This window comes from Oncorhynchus mykiss, chromosome 12 (assembly GCF_057628025.1).
Source record: "Oncorhynchus mykiss isolate SJ-2025 chromosome 12, ASM5762802v1, whole genome shotgun sequence".
NCBI classification, from domain to species: domain Eukaryota; kingdom Metazoa; phylum Chordata; class Actinopteri; order Salmoniformes; family Salmonidae; genus Oncorhynchus; species Oncorhynchus mykiss.
The window spans coordinates 91174075-91192449 of NC_143033.1; the positions used below are offsets into that span (position 1 = coordinate 91174075).

Below are 18375 nucleotides of genomic sequence, written 5' to 3' on the forward strand. Positions count from 1 at the left end.
CATTGCTCGTGTTTCTTGGCCCAAGCAAGTCTCCTTTTCTTACTGGTGTCTTTTAGTAGTGGTTTATTTGCAGCAGTTCAACCATGAAGGCCTGATTCACACAGTCTCATCTGAAGAGTTGATATTCAGATATGTTGGTTACTTGAACTCTGTGATTCATTTATTTGGGCTGCAACGTCTGAGGCAGGTAACTCTAATGAAATTATCCTCTGCAGCAGAGGGAACTGGGTCTTCCATTTCTGTGGCGGTCCTCACGAGAGCCAATTTCATCATAGTGTTTGATGGTTTTTGCGACTGCACTTGAAGAAACTTTCAAAGTTCTTGAATTGTTCCTTATTGACTGACCTTCATGTCAGTCAATGGACTGTCGTTTTTCTTTGCTTATTTGAGCTGTTCTTGCCATCATTTGGACTTGGTCTTTTGCCAAATAGGACTATCTTTCTGTATATTTCTGTATTCCAACCACTCTACTTTCGTTTTTTGCCTTAAGTTACCATCTGTCTTATGTAACCATACCAAACGTAACATGTCATACTAAATTGTGTCCTGGATTTACATTCACTATGTTACGTCTAGACTATGAGACCAGGCTGTCATGTATGGTTACCAACACCATGTAGCATACATTTAATTTAAAAAATGCATTCTCCTAAAACAATTTTAAATAATTACAGTGGCCTGCAAATATTCTAAGATCATATTGTGGGTTGTCTATAATAATTAATAAATCCCTCAATATTTTTTAACATCAGATCATTTTTGGCAAGAATGCATTACATAAAACACGACAGTATGGAAGGGAACAATCTAACATCTCATATAATAAAACAAATATTTGGAATGGTATGTGTATTTATTGCATTAATAAGTGGCATATCCTTTGGATAAAACATTTGTTTCATGTCTCAGTTGATTTGGCTTGAATTGCTTTGAATGAAATTATACTTCCTGCAATTGAAATTCAATTCAAATGATGCTTCCTGAATTGACCCCAACCCTGCGCTCAAGGATGAATAACTATTTACAATCTTTAAGGGGAGGGAACTAGTACACATATCGGGGGAAAGCCTTGAGCATTTCTAAGGCATTCACCTGCATATTTTAGATTCTTTGCTGCTACCAGTGGTCAGAGCATCTCTGTGATCCTGGTAAAGAACCCTCATGGTTAACAGTTTCTGTCCAGTTGGGTCATTAACAAGGCTCATGATCATCTCATGAAGCCTTGGATTCACTTGTAGGAGACAATCCAGTCGTACATTGTTTAGGGCCTTCTTCAGAGAATCTTTAGGTGGAATATGGTCTGCCTCTGTAATGCCTTCATTCTCCTTATCACACCAAGATGGTCGAAATTTTTTGTCACTTATGAGGAGAGAAGAAGAATTAGTAGGTCAGGTTTACATCATTTGTTTAACCTCGTCACCAGTCTCGAATTGCTGGCGCGTAGAGCCTGGTAACAGTGTGGAACTATTTGGAATTCTGGGGGTGTGGATTTACTGAGTGAAATGCTAATCAATTAAAATTCTGAGTGAATCACACGATTATGAGGCGTGGCTCTAAATGGAGACGGGAATGGAGAGCGAGCCTGTGACAGTAGATGGGACTTAAAAAATAGAACAAAATCGGCGAGGAAAATGTCTGTTAAATCACATTGACCGTATTATTTTTGAGAAGCCCAATTGAAAACTATTTCTAAGATGCGTACTTTCCGATTTTCTAAGCTCACTTTAAATCCCTCGTGGTGCTGGCGTCTGAAGTCCAAAATGTAGGGGAGAGGTTCTAAGGATTAGGCTAGAGGATGGACTGAGAGATCATTCAATTAAAACCAGAGGTTGTTTCATCCGCTTCTGCCATAGACATCTATTCAACTTCCATTCTGAGGCCCTGTGAAACCATATGGTTCGACAGAGAGCCAGCTGGTGGACAAGATTATTAGTTTGTCAATGCAGTTGGAATTATATACATGCTGTCATGAACATTATGTCCTAGGCCTATCCATAAGAAGGCCTATTATATTCAGCTATCAAAGTAGACTTTAATCATGACACCGGCACTTGGGGCTTCTAACCCCTTTTAAACATGATATGTTTGTTGTTCATCTATTTCTTCTGCGTCCATTGATAGTAACCATTAGTCTGTGTGATTAACGTTAGCAATGTTTGTGAGACAAGGGTGGATCCCGAAGGGGTTCACAAAAACGTTGGTCGAGTTCGAATGGTTTGAGCTAGAAACTATTGAGACTCTCACAAACATGTACTTGTAATCTGTTTTGCTCTATGACGCTCACAAGCTACACAATAGTAGGTCGAAGGTAAAGAGTTATTCTACATGGAAGATCAAAGGAAATCAATAGTGTCTATAATACTCTAATAAGTTCACATAGTTGCTGTTACAAACTCCAAACTCCACACAGTTGTCACTGACTAGTTAAATATTAATTTCCCAATGAGTAAACAATTTCTATACTTACTGCATTCTTATAAATTGCTTTTAATCAGGTTCTTGTTTGGCGGACCTTATTTTTCTTATTGACATCCATCAATAAAACTCATGAATGCTACTGTTTTTGTAATTTACTTGTAGCCCTGGTTGTCCTGAAAATAAACTGCTGAAACACTTCACTGTGAGGCTAAATATAAGGGTTGGACATGCAGATAAATGACAGTAGTGATTTCTATTTTTGTTTTTACACATATTTAACACCTTCTTTTTTGGGGCACAAAACTACATCTCTACTTCCATTAGCTTGTATGGGTTACCATCAGACTTCCATTGTTTGTATTGGTTAACTTCAGACGAGTACTGGGACACTTGTGTGGGTCAAAGAGACAAACAGAGAACACCATCGTGTTAATTCTCCACTTTCCATAAGTTTGTAGGCCAAACCTTCTGGTCGCTACAGACGTTTTCGTGAGAAGACCGAGTTTTGGGATGTCTCATGGTCTGTAGTTCGGCCACCTTCCACTACAGATGTGGGACGCTGACATAGGAGGATGCTGTGGGTTGAGAAGCAGCCCACGCCAAAATATCTGTTATCTTCACTTTAAACTGACAGATTTTGATGGGGATATTTTTATTATGTAACTTAGACTGACACACATCGAGTAGATGGCTGAAGTATTCCGCTCACACAGTAATTGATTCTGGGTTGATGAGATTAGGCCTTGGTCTACCTGTAACTCCACACAAAAATGGACCCAAATGAAGGACTTACTCTTTATATTTGTGAACATGTCCAAGGCCGTAACCTTTTATTACGTCATCCTCATGTTCGTCATGACGGCACGGTTCTACTCTCTTCTTCCTAGAGTTTCCAGTTCTTCCAGAAGCTTCATTCGACTTTTCCTCCTTCAACCGTGTTCTCTCGTCACCAAAACACTTGTGAGTTCCTGGAGAAATAGAACGTTTCTCCTCCCTGTTCTTTTTAACCACTTGAATGAATATAACCACCCCTACCAGCGCTGCTGCCCCCCACCCTACTGGCCCCAAGAACTCTAACAGCCCGGCTGGAAGACCCATTCCTGGTAGTCTGCAATGTCTTGTAGCCCAACTCTTGGTTCTCAGCAAATGTGTCCTCTCTGATCTTAACTCTGAAAAGTTATAATCTTGACACACAGGTTTGTCATGCGGCTTGTGGGATGGGCGGAGTTGTGCAATATATGACCAATGAGTCCAAATTCTAAGTGTGTGTGTGTGTGCGTGTGTGTTTCTAAGTGAAAGAGAAAGAGATATTTTATACATTACTGGGTGAGGAGTGCCTGGATACATACACACATGCGCACACCCACATACTGTACACACACATTCAAACAGAAATATGCTATGTGGAACAAACATATCTCTCTGACATGGAGATCAAGGAATCATGTCGTCTCTTTTCATGGCCTTTCTATCTGCAATTCAATATTTGGTTGTGTGTTTCTACGCTTCGGCCTAGGTCTACCTGTACTTCCACACAAAAATTAAGCAAAAGTATAGACCTACTCTTTAAACACACTTCGAGAAAAATATTTTTTATAGCTGTGGCAGCTGTTGTACTTTAGAGTTTCTAGAGAAGTTAAAGTTGTACTTATCAACAAATGGGTAATATAATATCCATTTTCAAGGTGTCTAGTATCATTCAGTGAAGTTTCATATGATTTCTGGAAATGGTCACAATACCACCAGAACATTTGTCCAAGGTGTACTTATACAGACAGCTTTGGCCCCAGAAGTCTGCATTCAACAGCTTTAAAAACAAAAACACTGTTCAAATAAAGTATTTATGATGGATTAATAGTTTATTAATCATTTAGAGAGCATTGTGCCTAAATGTATACATATTAGTAAGCTATTCATAAATGGCATTTTATCAATTCATAAACACTCTTATAAATGATGTATTAATGATTAAGAAGATCCATTAAAAGGTGTTTGATAATTGTATTTTCATACTTTATAGTTGATTTATAAACTAGATATACATTTATTATTATTGCAATTACAAACCAGTTGTAACAGACCTGTTATTGGTTCATGAAATCATTAAGAGAGTATTAATTAACGGTCGGCAGATGATTTAGATACTGTATATATTAACACGTATAATTATACATATAATTAATTGGATATATAGTCATGGTTAATAAGTGTGTTCATACTTATTATCGTCAACACTTTTAATACTGCAATGAGTGATTAATAGGGATACTTACAACACATATGGGTAGTTGACATGACGACCCATTGTTTTGTCCATGGTGGCAAACACAAATAGCTTAGATTTTGTTTTAATTGTATCATGAGTATTCTTAGGCAATGTTTTCTTACAATTTCGAACCAAACGTGACAATTGTCCCATGGTGTGACGGTCCCATGTAAGGTAGTGGAACATTGAACTTCAGTAAATGAATTAAAATAATGAATCAAATTCCCTTCACTTACTCTTTTAGTTATAGCACATAAGTTTATTTCAAGAAACAATAGTCCATATTTCCAAATAGTTCTGATTGATTATATTTTGTTCCTAAAAGCAATGTCCACTTGATGTAACACAATTCAGATCCTCAAGAAGTTCTAAAGCTGCACCATCGAGAGCATTCTGCCTGGTTGCATCACCGCCTGGTATGGCAACAGCTCGGCCTCCGACCGCAAGGCACTAGAGAGGGTAGTAAGTACGGCCCAGTACATCACTGGGGCCAAGCTTCCTGCCATACAGGAACTCTATACCATGTGGTGTCAGAGGAACGCTCTAAAAATTGTCAAAGACTCCAGCCAACCTAGTCATAGACTGTTCTCTCTGCTACCGCACGGCAAGCGGTACCGGAGCGCCAAGTCTAGGTCCAAAAGGCTCCTTAACAGCTTCTACCCCCAAGCCATAAGACTCCTGAACAGCTATTCAAATGGCTACCCGGACTATCTGCATTCATGGTTGTCGCTCCCTGCATTAGACCATCCATCCCCTTCCTCCTTCTCTGTCTGTCCTACCAGTTTCACTCCTCTTGACCATGAGCCACGTGATCCACCCTGGGAGGCCTCCCATCAGCTGTGCTTCTTTTGGAGACTGTTCCCCCCTTTTCTACCTGGTTGATCCTGCCATATTCTTGTCCCAAAGATTAAGCCATGCAAGTCTTAGTGCTTCCCGACTCTCAGCGTACATCGTTACAATTGTCCATTGGTGTGTCATAATTATGGACAAAACACACGGCAGCGTTGATCACATTTATTTACCAGGACCTCAGAGTTGTATTATGAAAGAGGACGGCACCATCAACAGGTGGACACCTGCTACTGCACTCTTCAGGTAGATGAAGGATCTGTGGAAGTAGAGGGTTTTACACACAGCTAAACTTTACACACGACAAACAGAAGATTTAATACAAATAAGAAAGTAATGTCCACTCACTGTCTGCTGCTTCCAAAATAGATGATATTTTAATGACGGTTTTCCCAGACATTGAGCTAGTCCACACTGCATAATGTTACAATAACTGCAGAGAATCAGGAAATCTAAACATTTTGCAGAGAATCTATAGGCTGTACATTTACCAAATGCAACAGGCAGACAGGATCTACTACTAGTACACTGCTGAACATAATCAACCAGGCACAGACTATACAGTAGGCCAACAAAACTTGGCAACAATTATCAACAATAAATTATACTCCTCATTATGATATTTATACTGTGAGATTCTGAACAAACGGAGCAAAAACTCAAACGGACGACTACACAAAGCTCAAACCAAGTTTATTCACCCACTGGGTCACACAGCTGCAAAGACAAGGCATGATTACACAAGCAGATATATTTATTACCTTCTAATATGTGGGATCATGTCCTTACACATCTAGACAGCCAATACATCGCTGTTGCTAGGCAGAAACGTAATTGGTTCTTCTCACTGGTGTAGTTATAGCACTGCCTGATACTAAAACCTTCATGCATGGAAGTATATGTGTGAAATAGGACTGCAGTAGGAGAGTCATTGTGGTGGGTCTCTCTGGCCTGCCTCCGAGGTTTCTTATCACTTCATTTGTTGACTTGACCTCGAGATGCATTCCTCGCCCCTCCCTAGTTCCTCAGCTGGCCTGCCTTATCAGAGACTAACTATTGCCCTTCGACTCCCTCCTTAGAAACATGGAGCAGAATATGAACTTTCTACACTGTAACTTTCCACAAGTCCCTATCTACCCTTCCTTGACCCCAGCATATGCATTCCTTATACATGTAAATTAATCAATGAGTTCTAGAATGGCAACATGAATTAGTATATTTCAAACTAGAATCCAACTATACTGAATTCCATAATTTGCATATCATAGAAACGTTTTTAACTTGGGAACTCCCGTTACACCCAAACATCTATGCACGTGCGCTATCGTACATAAATGTATTTCAAAATGTATTTTGCGACGCTCGTGCACGTGACGCGTCCGGTCTAGCCAGCATGTTAGATTACACAATCTGGATTTACTCTGTGTTGTCTGAGTTTGTTTGCTATTTCTACCACCGGAAAACACGAATATGACGTTTAATGTCATCAAGGATCTCCTTATACTCTTGGGTATCCCGGTCCAGGTACATCTCTCTTTTCACCCATGAAATGAGCTGTTCTGCTTGATTCTTGTTGATTATCCCCTTCTTGTGGTATGCTTCGACCAGCTCAATGTAGCCATATCTGTAGTACTGCCTTGTTCCTTCATCAGACATGTCAATGTTACCATCGGTATATGGTGCGGCCAATCCTAGAATAAGTACATAGTTTCAAATAGGGAACATTTGAACTTTAAAGTGGCATTTTACTCAAAAAGCAATTATGCATTTTTATTTTTATGTTTAAAAAATATGTTTTTCATTAGTCCATTTTTTATGAAATCTCAAATTGTCCCACACATTCAAGGCATTTAGCTTCAAGTCGCCAGGAAAGCAAGAGCAAGTGTTGATAACAGTATTCTAGGAACTAAACAAGTTTTCTATTAGTCTAGCTCTGATGCTCCATTATTCAAAATGATGATATTCTGAGACCATATCAATGGTGGACTGGTGAGAAATATACTGTATGCATATCTTAGTTTTTTTGTAAAATACTCCTAATATAACATACAGGCAAACTCAGCGACTAAGACAAACTTAGTGAAAATGTTACTTTTGTAAGAGACACTAAAGATCTACAGTGTCTACTGTAAGATGAGGGAACAGGGAAATAATCAGTGTTTTTACCTGCGTCTTCTCTGAGCTGCCAGGAAGATATAGGATGACCCATGATAAAAGCCTTCCTCAGCATAAGTGCAGCATCTCCGTCTACGATTGTCTCTGCCAGCAGACGACTAGAACAGAGAAAACATGACAACGGAAAAGGTGATGACCACACCTATGTTTTGATGGCTGAGAATAACTACGGTGCCATGTACGACGTCACACATCATCCTCATGGTGGCCATTTTGCTATTCTGCCTTAACTGGACAATGTATTTTCCTTGATATCTGCTAAACCATACACGATAACACAGAAAAGGTGTTGCCTACTCTAAAGCATTCACCTGGATACTTGAGATTCCCTGCTGTTTCCAGTAGTCAGAGCATCTCTGTGATCCTGGTAAAGAACCCTCATGGTTAACAGGTTCTGTCCAGTTGGGTCATAATCAAGGCTCATGATCATCTCATGAAGCCTTGGATTCACTTGTAGGAGACGATCCAGTCGTTCATGGTTTCGGGCTATCCTCAGAGAAGCCAATGGTGGAATATGGTCTGCCTCTGCCATGCGAAAGTTACCCGGACCAAACTGAGATGGTCTACCTTTTTTAACACTTATGAGGATAGAACAGGAAGTATCAGTGGGCTAACATCATTCTTGTGTCAATTCAAAATGAATTATACAATGTAATAGGAATTATATCATGAAAATAATGGCCTAGGGTAGGCCTATCCATGCTCTTATGAATAAAAAGGCACATTGTACTCAGTAAAGAAGACTTGATAGAAATATGTAAAAAATGATAGACCTACTTTTTATAAGTATCAACCACTCCAAGGCCGTAAGCAATTATGATGGTAGTTTCATTGCTGCTCTGCTGTCCTTCTGTCGTCTTGCTGGCAGCATTTCCAGTGGGTTCATTTCCAGAAGCATTATTTGACTTTACCTTCACGGAACGTGTTATTATGGGACTTCCTGGATGATACGAAGGTTTCTTATGAATCGCCTTAATCAATATAAACCCCCCTACTGCGACTGTTCCCAATGCTACTGGAAACGCAAGGGGCCCCAAAAACGGTATCAGACCCAAGGCTGGAAGACCCATTTCAACTCTTGGTAGCCGACAATGTCTTGTAGCCCAACTCTGGTTTCTCAGCAAATGTCCTCTCTGAGCTGAGCTCTTATACTCTTGACGCAGTTAGAAATGTTTGCCAGACGGCACAGAACAGTGGTGGTGCTGTAGAGCAGCAAATGAACAATGAGTCATGAAGTTTATAAATAGGCCTGTTTGTTTGTGTTGGAAAAGGCAGGCCATGGGGAGGAATGCTCAAACTTGGAATTGCTGGAGAAGAGCTCATATCCACATTCTGAACATATGTACTTTAAGGGAGAACTTGTAGGATAGTAAGGGTTTGAACAGGGGTTTATTAAGTGGGTGGGGCGATGTTCTGAGTGTTCCATATAGAAATGCAATGTATAGAGCAGCTCACATGATGCCCTACTGTTTATGACTGAGAACCATGCCTGTTCCACACTTTCTATCTAAATGTTCTAGAATGGCGCACCCTCCCAAACAGCCAAAGGTGTACAGTTATGAAGTGGTTCATTTATAAATGCTACAGTAGAATAAAGTGCTTCAAGCAAACACTTGGTGAAGAATCACTAACATAATGACAACATCCTTCCCTGACAACATCCTTTTCTTCCCTAACATCCTTCCTTGACCAAACGTTTGGGCCTGTGTTATTTACATACAAGTCAGACACGCAGCTGATCTACATATATATCTATCTACTAGGTCTATATACAGTATTTATATTTTATGAACGTGTTTTTAAAAGGTTGGTACAAACCTTTACATTTCCTTGGTTAATAACCTCTTAAAGTTTTAAAGCCTTTGGAAGGAAGGGGGGGGGGGTCTCTGGATCCACTACTGGTACACTGCTGTGCATTATCAACCAAACACCTAAAACATCATCTGTGGTACAGAAGGTGCAAGTCACCTACAATTAGCCAATGTCAGCTACATGAGTCTAGGGCCAGCTGTCTAAACTTGTAGTCAGCATGATAAAGGTTTGTAAGGTTTGAAATGTAAAGGTTTATTCCAACCTTTTAAAAACACGTTCATAAAATACAAATTCCTACCTTTTTTAAAGGTATAGATTAGGGCCTAATGTATTTATTTAAATTGGCTGATTTCCTGATATGAACGGTAAGTAACTACAAACTTTGAAATTGTTACAAGTTTCTATTTATTTTCAGAATACATAAAGAGACTATTGGGGGTCGGGGTAACAGAATGTTTTTGAACGAGGCAGGGTCACAGGATTCAAAACCATTGGATGACTCCATGGAGGGGTTGTCGTGATTGGCCCAAGTCCTGGTGACCTAATGACTCCTCCAGTCCCCCAGCATGACTCTGCTGGTCGTAAAACAAAGAACCAGAAGGAGAAAAATCATCAGCAGCAGAAGAAAAGCCAGCCTCAAGCAGCTGGAATACAGCATGACCCATTAAAAGTACAGATATTCTGCTGCAGGAGGGTGGAAGTTCACCTTATATGGAAGCAACCTGTTGAACTCAAGCCCTGGGTCAGAGCTGATAGAGCTGTAGAACAGCAGGTGGGAGGAGACATCACCGTGGGTCGTCGTCATGTGTGAAGGGGAAAAGGTGTCATCTAACTTTGTTTAATGAACAGCATCACGTGAAGGAAATGATGTGTTGTATAACTCTATTTGAGGAAGGCATGGGCTTAATTGCCAGAAGAGTGCAGAATGTGGGGCATTGACACCTTGAAGTGTTGTAATGAGGAAAGCTATAGGGTAAGATAGAACTATTAAAAGTCATTGTTTCGGTTTTGTGAAAGAGAGTTAAAGAAGCAAACAACCTCTTCTGAAAGAACCAAATTGTATTGAAAAAAAAAAAAAAAATATATATATATATATATATATATATATCACTTGTGAAACCAAACATGAAGTCTTACTGGTTTTCCCTAACTAGTTACTCTATTGGTTGAATAAAGTGTTCAGGAGAAAAGGGAACACTGATAACAACCTTAGCTTAAGGGGCTCTACCATAGGTAGCCCGTTACCAGACCATTATTGTGGGCTCAAGCAGGAAACCAAAAGGGGCTTGGTGTTTAAGGCACACATAAAGGACACTGGGAGTCTAGCCTGTTGAGCATTAGTCCTTTGCCCAAACGAAGTGCTGAACCCCTGCCTTTGACCAGAGAAAACTGGTTGAAGCCTGATACGCAGGACTTATCGAGTGTGACCCACCCGTGAGCGTATTCTCCGGTCAGGTAAACAGGGAGGACCAGCCGTTAGCAAGAGAGTCTGAGATTATACCAGCAGCTCCTTGTCAACAGGAGGGGGAGGAATTAGACAGAACACAGAGCTGGGAAACATCACAGAAAAGTCCAATATACTGATTGACACATCTCTGCCACCTATAACACAGAAAACATCACAGAAAAGTCCAATACAGTGCCTTGCGAAAGTATTCGGCCCCCTTGAACTTTGCGACCTTTTGCCACACGCCCAATTTTTCAGTTTTTGATTTGTTAAAAAAGTTTGAAATATCCAATAAATGTCGTTCCACTTCATGATTGTGTCCCACTTGTTGTTGATTCTTCACAAAAAAATACAGTTTTATATCTTTATGTTTGAAGCCTGAAATGTGGCAAAAGGTCGCAAAGTTCAAGGGGGCCGAATACTTTCGCAAGGCAAAGAAGAAAATCACTGAATAAATGCCTTATAGATGACAATTGGTTTATATAATACCTTATAACAGCCTAACTACATATTTCAAATGATTCCCTGTCATGTGTTCCCCCCTGCCCACTTAGCTAAGGGATTAAATATTAGGCTACCAATAACTGAAAGGAAGAAAACAGAGAGAGAGAAGAAGATAGAGAGATTGTCAGTCCCTTGATGTTTGGGCTGTATAATACAGCCAATGGATACATTAAGGAAATGGCTGTTTCTCTCTCTGTCTCTCTGTTTTCTCCTATTGAATTCAATATGAAACCTTCTGTGTTTGTCATAGAACGATGCCAGGACTAGTTTAAGTGGATGTAGATAGTTTTCCAGCATTGTGCTTCGTCTGAGTATCTGTCTGCCAAGAAGTGACGGGCCTTTCAGCGAATGAAATAGGTGGGACTTTCCAGTCTCCAGTGGAAGTGGCTATGGAATGTAATTCAACACCAAAGTCCCTCTTTAGCAGAGATCATAAACTAAGACCCACTCGCTGGCTGAAGAGACTGAGATTCAGAAGTGAATAAACATTGATAAAACAACTGAAATACACACAGTTCCCGAACTGAACTTTAACAGAGGATTATTTGGCAATTATTATTCATTAATTTGGTGTTTCTTGTCATACGTGGTGACTTGTATTTAATAAAAAGCAGTAGCACTGTATTTAATGTATAATAGATGGCTATTGGCTTATGTGTTATAAAAGCCAATCTAACTACTTTTCAGGCTATTATCCCAGGACACTTCATCCACTGTCCTCCACACCTTCAGCAGCACAGAGACTCCAGACAATCCTACTGCTCTACCATTACTGTGACTCCCTACCCCTGCTGCTCACCTTACTGTATATATATCTACCTTAACATTGGAGAGGGGAGCTGGGGAGCAGGGTCAGAGTATATTCTATAGTACTCTATATCAGAGGAGAATACAAAAAGACCCTCCTTAACCCCCCATTAGTGTCTTTGTGTTGTTTTTCTAATGAGTTCTATTCTACACAGGATAACTCTTTCTGCTCACAGAGGTCAAACACACTGAATTCCCACCTTGAGGGATGAATTTGAGTGAGCTGCTGAATATTCAGGAGTAGCAGAGTCCCTCTCTTGCTCCGTCGTATCAGAACTCATGACCCAGTCCATTTCCACACAACAGACCTGAAACAAACCACATCCAGGAAGGATTCCCTCTGTTTTATCATTCTGTATCCTTGTTAAAAGGGGACACATAAAACATGTTAAATACCTTCTGTTGTAAAATGAGTTGGTGGAAAACTAAAACCTCCACTGACAACAATCACACAAAGTCACAAACAACCCCTACACACGTTAGGCCCCCTATAGGTCATAAGGGTGAATCAGTCCCTCTCTGACTGCACACACAACACACCTTCACTGGTCCCCAATTCCCAGGGGATTTGGACACACTGTCCTGGTGGATGGTCTGAGAGAAAGCAGGCCATGTTGAGGAATGCTCAATCTTGGACATGCTGGAGAAGAGCTCATATCCCCATTCTGAACATACAGTGAGCTCTACATGTATTGGGACAGTAACACGTGTTGTTGTTTTGGCTCTGTACTCCAGCACTTTGGACTTGAAGTGATTCAATGGCTTTGAGGGTATTTCAATCCATATTCGGTGAACCCTTTAGAAATTATAGCAGTTTTTGTACATAGTCCCCCCATTTTAGGAGACCAGAAGTATTGGGACAAATTCACTTATATGTGTATTAAAGTAGTCAGAAGTTTAGTAATTGGTCCCATATTCCTAGCACACAATTTATTATTTTATTTTACCTTTATTTAACCAGGTAGGCCAGTTGAGCCAAGATAAAGCAAAGCAGTGAGACACAAACAACAACAGAGTTACACATGGAATAAACAAACATACAGTCAATAACACAATAGAAAAATCTATATACAATGTGTGCAAATGAGGTAAGATTAGGGAGGTAAGGCAATAAATAGGCCGTAGTGGTGAAGTAATTACAATTTAGTAATTAAACACGAGTGATAGATGTGCAGACAATGACTGTGCAAGTAGAGATACTGAGGTGCAAAGGAGCAAAAAAATTAATAACAATATGGGGATGAGGTAGTTGGATGGGGTATTTACAGGTGGGCAGGTACAACGATCTGTAAACTGCTCTGACAGCTGATGCTTAAAGTTAATGAGGGAGATATGAGTCTCCCTCATTCAGGTTAGCAACGATTACATCAAGCTTGTGACTCTAACTTGTTGGATGCATTGTGTTTGTTTTGGTTGTGTTTCAGATTATTTTGTGCCCAATAGAAATGAATAGTAAATCATGTATTGTCATTTTTAAGTCACATTTATTGTAAATAAGAATATAATATATTTCTAAACAATTCTACATGAATGTGGATGCTACCATGATTACAGATAGTCCTTAATGAATCGCGAATAATGGTGAGTGATAAAGTTAGAGGCACAAATATCAGGTTAGCATTTTTGAAGGGTTTTGTGAGTCTAGCCCACATTCATTGCCAGACCAAATGACAAGCCCGTCCTGTTGCGTGGTCTCATGTCTGCCACAAGGTGGGAGTATAATGCATAAAAATAAAACTCACTGTGAAAGATGTGGAACAAGATTAGTTGTATAACCTGAGTAATGATTGAGTATATACTAACAATTTAGTATTTTCAGGTCTGCTAATCTCTTGAGGTGAGTACAGAAAAATACTGGCATGATTGATGTGTTTGTCATAAAGATGGCTGAAAAACTATTTTCATATTTTAATTTCAAATATAAACCAACAAATAATGTAATCTTCTATAAAAGTACATCTTTATTTCTCAGTTGAATTTCTCTTTTTGTTTGCATATTATACATTGTGACCGTTAAGACCATTGAGATTTTATTTACGTCACTGTCTATCTTTAAGAGGCTCATAACATCATTGATAGAACTGATTAACATACATTGGTAGATTGAGCCACCTGTTTGCTTTCACTACTATATATAAATTAGGACATCTTGAAGTTACATTCACCACTATGAAGGCTACATAATGATCCCCCATTTGACTGACAATGTTAAGATAAAAATGATTAATTGACAGACTATCTTTGTGTAAATGGTGTAACTCCTTGTACTTGTCTGTGTTATGATTGTGTATCATTGTTATATTATGATGCTGTATTATTGCATAATGTAGCTGACTATTTGGTAGGAGTTCCCCTGTCCTTGTCCAGCGAAGACATTGACCATCAGTGTCCTGGAGGTCCCAAAGTGGGCTTTATCCCAGGACACTTCATCCACTGTCCTGCACACCTTCAGCAGCACAGAGACTCCAGACAATCCTACTGCTCTACCATCACTGTGACTCCATACCCCTGCTGCTCACCTTACTGTCCATCTACCTTATCTGTGGAGAGAGAAAGGACAACATTTTAATTCATCAACGTTTTTAAGTGTAACATTAACTATCCAGTGGTTAACGTGTGCTCAGTCAGATTGGTTAGGTATCAACCAGAGACATTGACATGTTTTGACTATAATCTAATCAAATTGGCTTGACATTCCGTGACAACATAATTTAAGTGAACCCGTACCTTTAGGGACAAACTTCAGTGAGCTGCTGAATATTCAGAAACGTGAGAGTCCTTTCTTTGGCCCGTCTCCCACAAACTCATGACCCAGTCCGTTTCCACACTTCCCACATCGGACCTGAAACACACAACTATCAGATTCCATCTTTCTATACAATAGTAAAGTCAATTCTATGTGCCAAATTTGTACCAAGAAAAATGTGTTTTCCTTCATAAAAACTCTGTTCACAACGTTGACATCGGCAAACCGCTCCCCCAAACAACACCATACACATGGTCTGCGGTTGTGAGGTTGGTTGGACGTACAACATATTCTACAATTACGTTGAGGTGGCTTATGGTAGAGAAATTAACATTCAATTCTCTGGCAACAGTTCTGGTGAACAGTCCTGCAGTCAGCATGCCAATTGCAAAAATAAGCTTTTTGTGCCGATGGAAAATGTCGGGGATATTTTATTTCAGCTCATGAAACATGGGACCAACACTTTACAAAGTTGCGTTTTGATTTTTGTTCAGTGCACAATCAACATATCAAACATGATTATTAGGACCCTCCCAAGTTCAAAATGAAACACTGCTTACAAATGCAGAAATTGAATGCAATGCCCTACACACATCCTGTTAAAATGAACATGGGCTCATCAGTGTATTGACCACAAGCAGACAACTACTTAGCAATGAACAGTCAACAGAGGGACACCCCTATGGAGTAGGGATAAGTTGTCACCCATATTTTCTTTCACGATCACTTTCACAGTCAAAAAGCAAGCCGAAATTTACCGCTCAGATTATTACAAAAATATGACTTAACTTTATACGTTTCTGTGCAGTAAACCTAATACATTATCACAGCATATTTGGCTATATGCTTGGCCTGCCAATATTGTTCTTCTCAGACCATATTATATTTCAAAACTCAAGCTTTGATAACAAAATAGATCAGTTGCGAGGCATAGTTGAACATTAAGTGAAATAATCAGCTTTTTTATTTTACTGGACTAATTAATGGTACCTGCATCTGATGGTCAGTCTCAGCGGAGGAAAGGAGAGAGCAGCAGAGCATCCGTCTGTCACGGTCCCTGCTCTCTACCTTCCTCCAGTGACACTGACCAGAGGGTACACATTATTTCTGCCTCAGGCACAAACTCATGCTGTTCTTATGACCAGAGAAAGTGAAATATTCATCGATATTAAAATAGACATGAGCTGCTAATAAAGACGCAGGCCTAGCGACACACTTGGCTACTAACTCATTGCAGCTGCAGCGCGAGTGGAATGAAGGAGAAGAGTATTTATGTTTTGTAAAAGTGTTGAATAAAAACAGTGTTGACAGTGCTGAATAAAAACTTCAACATGAAGTCAATCATAAAAACAGCAGCTCTGCTGTATTCCCTGACAATTAAATAAAGGAGCCCAAGCCTTTATCGTTGGCTTTTCTACAGAAATGTTTGGTGATCGACTACGAATGCCTAGAAGATCGACCAGTCAATCGGTTGGTGACCAGTCAATCGCTTGGTGACCACCGCCATAGACAATGATCTTGGGTTAGTTTTGAATTTCCCCCACTAATGGATAAGATTGGGGAAGGGGAAGCTTAGCTGATCTTAGATCTGTACCTAAGGTAAACTTCACAACTCTGGTCCAATGCAACTCCACGCCCAAACTGAGAGGATCTCACCTTGAATGCCCCAGGTCTCTCCTCATGCTTGGACACACTGTCCTGGAGGATGGTCTCAGTGAAGGCAGGCCAGGGGGAGGAATGCTCATACTTAGATCTGCTAGAGAACAGCTGGTGTCCACACTGGGCACACATATACAACCCTGGGGAGATAGAAAATTACAGTGAGATTAGCCAAAAGTAAATCTAGGATGTATGTTCAACATATTCTCTTTGAGTGAAGTTACAGGATGATTTGACCTGTGAAAACATCATTAATCCACCAGGAACAATCCTCAATGGATAAAAGTGCAGTTGACTCACATTATTTCCTTAACCAAACCGGTTTGTCATCTATTAACCCTGGGGAGGGACCCATGTTCAACACATTCTCTTTGAGTGATGTTACAGGAGGACATGTCAAAACCTACATTTAGGAGAAATGATGACACAAGTGGCCACATTAAGATCTAAATATACTTGTATTGGCGCTACATTGTATACATATAATTTGTATAATTTGTATACATACAATTTGTATTTTCAATTATACTTTATAGTTACTGCAACTACTAATGTTTGGTTTACATTTGTTTTCTTGGCCCAGTGGAGTAAGTTGCTACAGTTTAACTGGCTGGTGGTTCAATCTTACATCACGGTTTGGTAAGAGCCAGAGGGCGATCAGAAGTAATGCTACGTTTTGGAACGTTCAGACAGAAACATGTTAGCCATGCAGAGCAAACATGTCTCTCTGACATGTAGAATAAGGACTCACGACGGCTCTATTCATGGTATTTCTATCTGCAACGTTCGAAAACGTTTGGCAATTTAACGTGGCTCTTGTGTAATCAGTGATTACATGAGCATGCTACTTTTAGTTAGCTACTGATTGAGCATAAGTTATGTCATAGCATAAGTTAGGTCATAGTCCAACACAGTTGGGCTAACGTTACTGTAAAAGATAGCACAGACGTTATAGTTATAACGTCCCAAATCAAATGTATTTATAAAACCCTTTTTACATCAATGTCAAAGTGCTTATACAGAAACCCAGCCTAAAACCCCCAAACTAGCAAGCAAAGCAGATGTAGAAGTTACTTTTACTGACTAATCTCATGTTTACAATTTAGCTTAGCTACTGTAACTGACTAACTTCAATGTTATCTTAGCTAGCTGAGGAGCCTCTTACCAGTTTTAAAGTGGTCTTTAAAGACCTCACCACCGAAGAAGGAACAAAATGACATTACTCCACTTGCAATTAACCTTAATGAGAGTATAAAAGTTCAGTTGACTCGCACTCTTTCCTTAATCAACCCGGTTTGTTATCTATCGGCTTTGAGAAAAGTTCAGACTTGTGCTTGCTTTGGGACAGCAGCAGTGGGCTGGTACTGCTGAATGACGTCGATTGTTCAAAGCTTCCGGTTGCTTTACAGTGAGGTTTCAAAATAAAAGCCTCAACTCCAACGGTTAGTGGTTTCAGGGATCCTTGGGACGTCCCTACTGTAAACCCTAACCTTGGGAGCAGTTAGGCTTTTTTTTACAACCAAATCTCTCATTTTGATGTAAATTGAATGTTTCTGAGAAACCTAACACAACCAGTGATTCATTCATTTTATATTTTTGCACTGTCTCTATGAACACTTACAGGGCCCTACACACACCCACTCACATAGGCCTACAATCATCATATACGCTGCTGCTGCTAATATGTTTACT

The 18375-nt window shown here is 39.8% G+C and overlaps 1 protein-coding gene, 1 long non-coding RNA gene and 2 pseudogenes across 4 annotated transcripts; all 4 read right to left on the reverse strand.

Annotated features, from left to right (window-relative positions):
- Positions 1 to 834: 834 nt before the first annotated feature.
- On the reverse strand, positions 835 to 3599 carry LOC149979440 (uncharacterized). Its single transcript, XR_016484812.1, has 2 exons — positions 3212 to 3599; positions 835 to 1359 (listed from the first exon to the last, which is right to left on the reverse strand). It is a non-coding gene; the product is annotated as an uncharacterized LOC149979440 (long non-coding RNA).
- Positions 3600 to 5885: 2286 nt separating this feature from the next.
- Positions 5886 to 9725, reverse strand: LOC110511909 (uncharacterized). The gene is made up of 4 exons (XM_021592605.3): positions 8486 to 9725; positions 8020 to 8286; positions 7700 to 7806; positions 5886 to 7224 (listed from the first exon to the last, which is right to left on the reverse strand). The coding sequence occupies exons 1-4, from the start codon at positions 8776 to 8778 to the stop codon at positions 6983 to 6985; spliced, it is 909 nt and encodes a 302-aa protein (XP_021448280.3). The 5' UTR covers positions 8779 to 9725; the 3' UTR covers positions 5886 to 6982.
- Positions 9726 to 11819: 2094 nt separating this feature from the next.
- On the reverse strand, positions 11820 to 13976 carry LOC149979441 (methionine-R-sulfoxide reductase B1-A-like; annotated as a pseudogene).
- A 240-nt stretch (positions 13977 to 14216) lies between these two features.
- Positions 14217 to 18079, reverse strand: LOC149979442 (methionine-R-sulfoxide reductase B1-A-like; annotated as a pseudogene). 2 transcript variants are annotated; one of them, XR_016485406.1, is made up of 4 exons: positions 17849 to 18079; positions 16681 to 16823; positions 15006 to 15120; positions 14217 to 14818 (listed from the first exon to the last, which is right to left on the reverse strand). The product of XR_016485406.1 is annotated as a methionine-R-sulfoxide reductase B1-A-like, transcript variant X1 (transcript). The 2 variants fall into 2 exon arrangements; XR_016485407.1 differs by lacking the exon at positions 17849 to 18079 and adding an exon at positions 16984 to 17105.
- Between the last annotated feature and the right edge of the window lie 296 nt (positions 18080 to 18375).